This window comes from Solanum dulcamara, chromosome 11, assembly GCF_947179165.1.
Source record: "Solanum dulcamara chromosome 11, daSolDulc1.2, whole genome shotgun sequence".
NCBI lineage: Eukaryota > Viridiplantae > Streptophyta > Magnoliopsida > Solanales > Solanaceae > Solanum > Solanum dulcamara.
Window position 1 is genome coordinate 36,263,661 of NC_077247.1, and position 8,819 is coordinate 36,272,479.

The 8,819-nt window shown below is 36.1% G+C and overlaps 1 protein-coding gene across 2 annotated transcripts; it reads right to left on the reverse strand.

The window, feature by feature from the left end:
• Positions 1 to 2,626: 2,626 nt before the first annotated feature.
• LOC129872400 (14-3-3 protein 4) lies at positions 2,627 to 8,573 on the reverse strand. 2 transcript variants are annotated; one of them, XM_055947388.1, is made up of 5 exons: positions 8,465 to 8,573; positions 6,355 to 6,857; positions 6,152 to 6,274; positions 3,145 to 3,258; positions 2,627 to 2,957 (listed from the first exon to the last, which is right to left on the reverse strand). In XM_055947388.1, the coding sequence occupies exons 2-5, from the start codon at positions 6,832 to 6,834 to the stop codon at positions 2,895 to 2,897; spliced, it is 780 nt and encodes a 259-aa protein (XP_055803363.1). In that variant the 5' UTR covers positions 6,835 to 6,857; positions 8,465 to 8,573; the 3' UTR covers positions 2,627 to 2,894. The 2 variants fall into 2 exon arrangements, with proteins under 2 accessions (XP_055803363.1, XP_055803362.1); XM_055947387.1 differs by having other exon boundaries at positions 3,142 to 3,258.
• Between the last annotated feature and the right edge of the window lie 246 nt (positions 8,574 to 8,819).

The window sequence follows — 8,819 nt, forward strand, 5'->3', positions numbered from 1 at the left end:
TTAAGCATGGAAATTCGTAGAAAATTGATAAAACTCGCCCTAGGTCGCCTCCTCAAGCTTTAAGAACAGTTTTTGCAGAAAAAGACCATTCTGGTTTTTTTTTTACTTAAGTCACGTTTGCTCCACTCTGGCGGGACCTATCCTACTCTGCGGGGCTGCTCTGAGGAGAAATTTCACTCTGGCGGAATGCACGGAAACAGAGAGCTTGGAGTTTGAGCTCCGAACCCCCATTTCACAACACCCCCCTCCCAAGTGGTATTAAAATATACCCTTCATACTAAATTCAATTTTGAGAGTTTCTCACCCAACTACGATTCCGTGAAGCCGTAAATGCTCTGTATCGTCCTGGCTATCAGTCTATCCAATTAAATCAGAGATTTGCTCTCCCACCATTCACATGGTCATCCTAAACTTCACTTGACTCATAATTCGTCCAAGTCTGGCCTAGACTAAATCTTTTCGAAGTTACTACCCGAAATTTTCTGACCCAAAAGCCTTCCCCATTGGCCTATCCCTAATGACGGGGTCAGGTCATTACATTATCTCTCTAAATGAGGCCGAAGACCTTAATGGCTCCGAAATTTCTTGAAAGATATTCTTTTTTGCTCCAAGTCTTTGCCACCAGTATGCATGCATTGCGATAGTCAAATTGCAATATGTAGGGCAGGGTGCATGATATATAATGAAAAATCTCTTCATATACGTCAAAGACACAATACCATTAGACAACTAATCTCTAGTGGAATGATCACAAATGACTATGCAAAGTCAAAGGATGATGTGTCGTATCCACTTACAAAAGGCCTAACTAGAGAAGGAGTTGAGAAATCATCAACGGAAATAGGACTATGGACAAGTAAAAAATCATCATGGTGGTAACTCTACTGAGAAGACTGGAGATCCCAAGATCTAGGTTCAAGGAGATCAAACAATGTTATTGATGATGGTTCAACATTGTCAAAATAATTTCTAATGGTCCATTCTCATGATGAGACAATGTTCAGTAACAAGGATAAATGTATTATGACTTTTTAATGACTCCTAAGTTTGATACAAGGTATATCAAATGGTGTATCTACGGGATGACACATTTACAAATCACCTATGTAAGTGTGAAGTGTAAGCCGCTTTAAGGAGAATCCGATAAGGCCAGTTCTCTACGCACTTATAAATCAAGAAGTGTTCATGGCTGAAACGAACATAGCAATGAGAACCAAAAACAGTTAAAGGGTTGATTGTGTGACTTATGTTATCAGGTATACACCAAAGCTCGACGGTTCAAAGTTATCAAATCTATCGATTGACCGAGTATATTCAATATATGTTCACTACAGAAAGTTAAAAGGAAAATCTACTTATCCAGATGCAATTAATCATTACATACGAATCACACATTTTTTCATGCATATGTTTTAACAATAGCATTCCCCATTAATGTGAGGGATTGTTGGATTTTAAAGGTGTGACTAGGAAATAAAAGATTGTGACATTTACGAAAAATTGTGCCTTTTCTAAAGGGTTGTGACCATATGAATGGACTCTTCTTTCCAAGTTACCAAGTTTTTATTTCAATTATCTCAAGTTATAATTAATTTTAATTCTTTTGAAAAATGTCTTCTCATAACCACCAAAAAAATACTGATATACAACAACAACAACCCAGTGAAATCCCACATCGTGGGGTCTGGGGAGGGTAGAGTGTACGCAGACCTGACTCCTACCAATGTAGGACGGCTGTTTCCGAAAGACCTCGGCTCAATAAAAGCATAGAAAAAGGTCAGACAACAAAAAAATACTGATATATACATATATATTACAAAATAATTAATTTTTAGAAAAATTTCATCATTTAAGGAAAGACTAAAAAAAAATCTTCCACGCGGACACAAGCCCTCGAGAATTGACACTTGAACATTGGGAAGCTTGTCTCATGTATTCCCTAGAAAACTGGAAAGTTTGTCTCATGTCCTTCAGTGGAGCTACCCTTTTCCTTTCCAAAGTCAATTCCTCCTTGCTTTCTCCTTTGACCTGTGTCAAACTTCGCTTTGTTGCCTTAATATCAACATCCACCATATCGACAACCAATACACCCTTCTCTGTCGAATGAATCTTCAAATCATCACCTTCAAACATGACTCCAATCACGATTTCCGATTGACTTTATCTCATGTGACTATTTACCAACAAGTCCTTTCTCTATAGGCTCAACATCGTTAACAAATCTCGTACAAGCTGCAACAACGGTGTAGAGAACAGTAGACACACCTTAATATTCTGAAATAATGTTAATATTCAAATACCCAATAACACTAATGACTACTAGTAACTCCAATTCAACAGTATGTCTGCTGCCCTCCTAAATCCCCTCCTACAATGGGAAATTTTATGTGTTGTGGCACATTTGGCACAATAGAAATCACAACATATTCAACAACTCCAAGAGTAATGTCTCCATCTAATAACTGGTTTAAACCACACACATGAACCTTTGAGTCCTCTATGAAGGAATCAGAATTGCTCACCTCTATCAAATGCCAACACTAAATCTCTTCCATGTGATTCCCAGGGGGATGGTAGAGATTTCAGGAAAGTGTTTCGAGATATTTAAGAACAAATAATTCCAGGATTAACAAATGCAAATTCAATCACACAAACATGCAAATGAGACAAAAAATACGAGCAAAGTCATCAACACAAGCAACTAACGCTACCAATTCAACTCTAATCATAGCACTACGCAACTGACTTTGACCACATACTCTTATCACACTAAGACATGTTTTATATCGAACCATTTCAACAGTGACACAACCATTGGAGATCTAAATTCTCGATCTTGCTATATCATCCACCACCCTATAAGATAAAGACTACAAGACTATGCTACTATTTCATCACTGATGCCCCTCGCCGGACTCAGGTTTTGAAGCTTCCTTGATATCATCCCCAGCATCATCCTGGAATCAGAATAGTTTACAACAAAAAGGCATTCAACATCAGCATGGCAATAGTTAAGACAAGTGTAATATTCCAGAATTTAGCAATCAGGAATTAGTTAGTCAATTTTTCTGGATATACACAGGATGATTAATTAATTTTTTATTTGTGTGTGTGCACGTGCGAGAGAAGAGAGAGAGAGACCACATTGTCTGAAGTCCAAAGGGTAAGATTGTCTCGGAGAAGTTGCATGATCAATGTACTGTCTTTGTAAGATTCCTCTCCCAGTGTATCCAACTCTGAGATGGCTTCATCAAATGCCTGCAATTAAGCATCATTGCTTAGCAACTCCAATAATAATAGGAGCATATTTTTGTCTTACCTTTTTCTTTTTTTGAGATTGTAACATATATGTATATATAAATAAAAGTTGTACTGAAACCATATTTACAAGGACAAAAATAGAAGAGAACTGTTCGGTACTCCTAGCCAAATTCTACAAATTCTAGGATTATATTTTAGAATGGTAGAAACTCCGGGATTATTCATCTTTACTTTTCTATTCTTGCAGCTTTGGTAGGGCCACAAAAGTGTGTACTACTTCAATCAAGAAAGGAAAGAAGAAACAAACTAAAACAAAGACAATCAAAATAGCACTGGAAACTAGGGGTGTTTGCGGCTCGGTTTGGTCAGTTTTTCTCTAAAAGAATATCAAACCAATTAAGTCGGTTTTTCATTGCTTCGGTTTTTGTAGGGGTTTCCGGTTTATTTGGGGTTTTTGGGTAAAATATATGATAATTTGCTTCTAAACATATATTAGGTGACAATGAGCCTGTTTAGATGGGCTTAGAACTTATGACTTGTAAGCATCAGTCGTAAGTAAGGAATGAGCCACATGGAAAATAATGCTAATATGATTCTATCACTTTGGCAGACTTAATTCCTCACATAATTAATAGAATTACCTTAAACGATATGTGGTAAAGAATTGTCGTCATTGTGAGAACAATGGAGGTGATATAGAGAAGTTCCTTATCACGCCAGTTCAAATCGAGGATTTGCCTTGTGTTAACTAATGAAGCTACTGAGAGGGAGTCAACCAAATGCTTGAACTTGGAGGAGCACAGTGGAGAGTAATGATTCTAGTGCAAGTGAAAATGAGACAGAATATACACACTGTGATTTTGACTCTCCGTGATGAAGTTAAAGCAAGATTAGACGAAATTATGGTATTCAAATATAGGTAATTCAGGAATCTAGGCCTAGTGTTTCATGAGAATATGAAAATGTAATGCATAAATTTAAAATATGAAGGGTAATATGGAAAATTTTATGGTAATGCCATAGGAAATGCCTACACTAGTGAAAGGCAAACATTGTAGAGCAGCTATAACACCAACAATGTTGTATGAAAATAAATGTTGCGCTTACAAGGTAAGTAATATAAAAAGGCAAATTCTAGGAAAGATGTGCGACCATAAAAGATAAGAATGACAAATTTAGACTGAATGTACAAGTAGCACACTTAGGACATTCGACAAGAGAACTGTGACTGGGATGGTTTGGTAATGTCCTGCGTAAACCTAAGGGTTCCATGAATGTATGATAACTGAAGGTGTTAAAGACGATGAGGTAGATTGAAAATAACATGTTAAGATTTTGTCTCAATGGACCTACACTCCTTTGGATCTATGCAGACTCATCGAAAAACAGAACTCAATGGAAGAAAAAGACTGATATCAATGACACCAATTAGTTGCAGTTGCAATTAAGATGTTGTTATCTTGGTACAATCACGTCCTATCTAGTTTTATTAGGAGTTTTTTTAGTTTGTTTAGAAAGTTGTATGTCCATGCAAAAGTAAAGAACCACTAGCGCTAGAGAACCCCTAATTGGTCCTTTTAAAAATTAGAACCCTAATTGGTTTTAAAGAAAAACTTATTGAGTACTAATGAACAATCATATAAGAATCAGAATAAATATTGAAGGTTAATATAGCCAATCACAACTAATTAGGGTTGAAACATAGTACTAGTGGCTGTTACTGTAAAACAAATTCTAAGTTTACAAAAGTCAAATAAACAAGCATTCCAAAATATTCAACCAAGAAGGAAAAAAAAAAGGAAAAGGTAGACAATTCCATCATCAAAGTAAGACTCTAATTCTCATCTTGCCACTCTAGTTATAAGAAGATGCTGTTTCCTAGGCTTTCGAAATGTGTTTTTCATTCCAACCTTCCAAGTCTTCTAAATTGTCCTAACAGTTTATTGCGACTGACTTTGAGTACAGGAGCAAAAAGATTTATTACTTGGGTCACACAAGTCAAGCTGTCAATTAAATGGTCATGTTCGGGCACAAGCAAAAAGCTGTTCAGGGTGCATTAGATATAAGGTTTAGAATTCCAAATTCAAAGGTTATTCCTATCTTTAAGCTAATTAAATGAAATTACACTCTTTCTATAGACCAGTTCTTGTCTCATCAGTCATCGAGTAATAGAAAATACGTATGACCAACATATAGGTACAAAGATTAATTCTAATAGAAGCACTGTAGTATAAGACGTAACCTACAGAGTGGTCAGACGAACTATCACAATAAGTTTAAAGAAGGATGTCCACAACTAACTGTACTTAATTAAAGAACTTAGCACTAAAGATTTTGCTTCTAGGAGCTAGGATATAAACAAGTACAAAGACCTGAACAAGCTTCAATCGAAAATTTAGTGTAGAAAACTTTTTTTATATATAAGGAATTTTAATGTGGAAAACTACCTCAACCCAAGACAAGGCCCCAACAAGAACAGAAAACCACAGGAAAGAACGCAAAGTAAATAAGCTCTCCTTCCGGTTTGAAAAAGGAGAAAAATTACACATTACGGAAGACAAAGCACTTCACTCCAACCAGAGAAAATGGTAGGCATAAATCAAATCATTCAAAATATCAAGAAACATTCCAACCACTCAAACATCATACACCAAGCTTCATTGTCATTATGAGGCACCAAAGCAAAAGTTGATTCCCAATTGAAACATACATGCGAGCTTAAAGTAGTACAACAATCTTTTCCTTCTTTTTTACAAAGAAATTAGAATGGTACAAAGTCAAACATGATAAACCATCTATAAGAACTAGGAAGATAGTCCAAGTTAGCTAACCAGAGAGAGAGAGAGAGAGCAATTCAAGTCAAAGAATCAACAGAAGCATGGAATATTACCTGTTTCGCAAGATTACAAGCACGATCAGGTGAGTTGAGAATTTCATAATAGAAAACGGAAAAGTTAAGGGCAAGTCCCAGCCTGATTGGATGAGTAGGAGCCAGTTCAGCCAAAGCAATATCCTACAACATAACACATTAAAAAAATCAGAATTGTTAATTACAAGGAGAGATATTGACAGTGCTCACCATAGATAACCTACCTGAGCAGACTTGTATGCCAGTAAAGTGTTCTCAGCGGCTTCTTTCCTCTCTGCCCCTGTTTTAAACTCAGCCAGGTACCTATGGTAATCACCTTTCATCTTCAAGTAAAAAACTTTGGACTCAGCTGTTGAGGCTGATGGTATTAAATTGGACTCAAGGAGGCTCAAAATCCCATCACAGATCTTGCTAAGTTCAGCCTCAATTTTGCTTCTGTATTCTTTAATAGTGTTGACATGGTCTTCATTTCCACGGCTCTCCTCCTTTTGCTCAATTGAAGAGATTATCCTCCATGAGGCTCTTCTTGCACCAATCACATTTTTGTAGGCCACTGAAAGAAGATTCCTTTCCTCAACAGTCAGCTCCTCAACATCTACTGTCTTTGCAACCTTCTCCATAAACTCAATCATTTCCTCGTATCGCTCAGCCTGCTCAGCCAGCTTGGCCAAGTACACATTTTCTTCACGCGAAGACTCAGCCATTTTTGTTGTATGTGAAATTACACCTGATTCAACAAAAATAAAGGTAATTGAACATCACATGCCAGATGCCACAAAACATGCCTTCACAAACAGCTAAACAGCAACTTGTGGATCCATCTAGCACCATTCTCCACGATTAATTTCAAGTGAACTGAACCCCTTGAATTATTGGCAGCAGGGTTCAATACCCCATGAACTATTTTTGAGAAAGTTAATTCCTATGAGCTTTGCCCAAGTTTCCAAGTTTAATAAGAGGTGGTGACTGTTAAGATATTCATTCTCTCAAACCATAGAATAATGGCTAAGCAGTCTGCTAACATTCCGGATATAGGCAGGTTTTTGTCTCTCGACTATAATTAAAAGAGGTGGTCGAGTTAACTAAATCTGAACCTTTAAATTATAAAGCGGGCACATGCCCTTTATTTAAGCATATACTGGAAGAAACTGGCGAGTAAAAAATGTTACGGGAAAGAGACCAATCCTACCAATAGCACAGGGTACTGCAAAAGGAACTTCAGAGGGGACATGTTGTGTACTGTTGGATATTAAAAGAATCCTCATTGAGAAGAGCAACTCCTCAGATACTAGTTAAGGGAGCATTTTGTGCAAAGTCATACCTCCAAGTGTAAACGGGAATTCACTACTTCTTAATTTTAAAAGATAAACAAAAAAAGACAGCCCCTCACAGGGTTCATGGATGGGCCGGATCACAAGGATCTATTATACGTGGCCTTACCCGTATATCTACAAGATGTTGTTTCCACATCTCAAACCAGTGACCTACTGGTCATTCTTTAAATAAATCACAGGTATTTTAAAACAAATACTTCAAACAGACTTAATTTGCATTTTTTATTCAGGGGACATAAGATACTATTTCATTATTTGTAAACGTTGCATCTGGCCATGAGTATTTAGCAACTACTAAATTTTGCGGGAGTGTTTTCAAATATTGAACTTCAAGTGTAAGTTTGAGATACTGATATGAAGGTGTATGTCAGGTGCATTTTCAAGTGAAATTTTAATTTCTATTCACCAATATTCACAAACTTTTTTTCCAAGTAAAGTTAAATGCCAAAACAGCTTCAACTTTCACAAAACTTTCTACAGTGTTAGTTTCAAATACTCTTTTCCTTTTTTTTTCTTTTTTTGCTACTTAAATTAAAACTTACACATCCTTTGTATTCGTTGTGTTTTTTGTTATTTATTGACATAGCACTTCAAAGAAATGGTAAGTTCTGCTTCCAATTTAGAAGATAAAAATACAATAGTTCTCTTTCATTCTCAACTTTCATGGCTTATACTATATAAAACCTTAAAAATCAGAGTAAAACTTAGAAAAACTAACACTAACAACAAGCACGAAAGTGACAGTTAGGAACAGACTAGATTCTCCCGGAACGCTAGCTAAGCTAATACTATCAGTTCCCTTCAATTAAAGCTATATTTGAAATGGATCAAATAAATTCAGATTTGAAGCAATCAGGTGGTCAAAGTTTTCAGATCTGCAGTTACGAGATTGATTCGAAGACCGGAGCATCCAAGCAAAACGAAAGATCTAGTCCGTAGAAAACCCTAATTATAACTTCATCGATAGCAAAATCAGGGAGAAATAGAATCGAGAAAGAACCTGGTTGATGTAGCGATGGTCTCTGATTCTCGGTACTGACGGAAGAAAAAAGCAAGATGAGAGTAGAGAATCGAGTTAAATAAAAGTCAGTGATGTAAGACTTACCCTTTGTTTGGATGGTTGGTACATTATTTCATAATATATCATATTATATCATATTATATTATATTGTGTTGTATTGTATCGTATGATATTGTTTTAATGTATATAGTATTTGGATAGATTGTACCGTTCTTCGTTATTACATAATGTCACATATCTATAATTTCAATAATAAAACTTACAAAAAAAGTAAGGTACGGGATAGAGTTACTATGAAAAGGTAGGATCAAAGATGGAATATAATTATTAAATA

What these genes read in the sequence shown, in the direction of transcription:
- LOC129872400 (XM_055947387.1), bottom strand. Translation starts at nt 6,834, where the DNA reads ATGGCTGAGTCTTCGCGTGAAGAAAATGTGTACTTGGCCAAGCTGGCT. An exon ending in TGGCATACAAGTCTGCTCAG is followed by an intron (nt 6,275 to 6,354) that starts GTAGGTTATCTA and finishes GTTATGTTGTAG; the next exon opens with GATATTGCTTTGGCTGAACT. An exon ending in TTTGGACTTCAGACAATGTG is followed by an intron (nt 2,958 to 3,141) that starts GTCTCTCTCTCT and finishes TTCTGATTCCAG; the next exon opens with GATGATGCTGGGGATGATAT.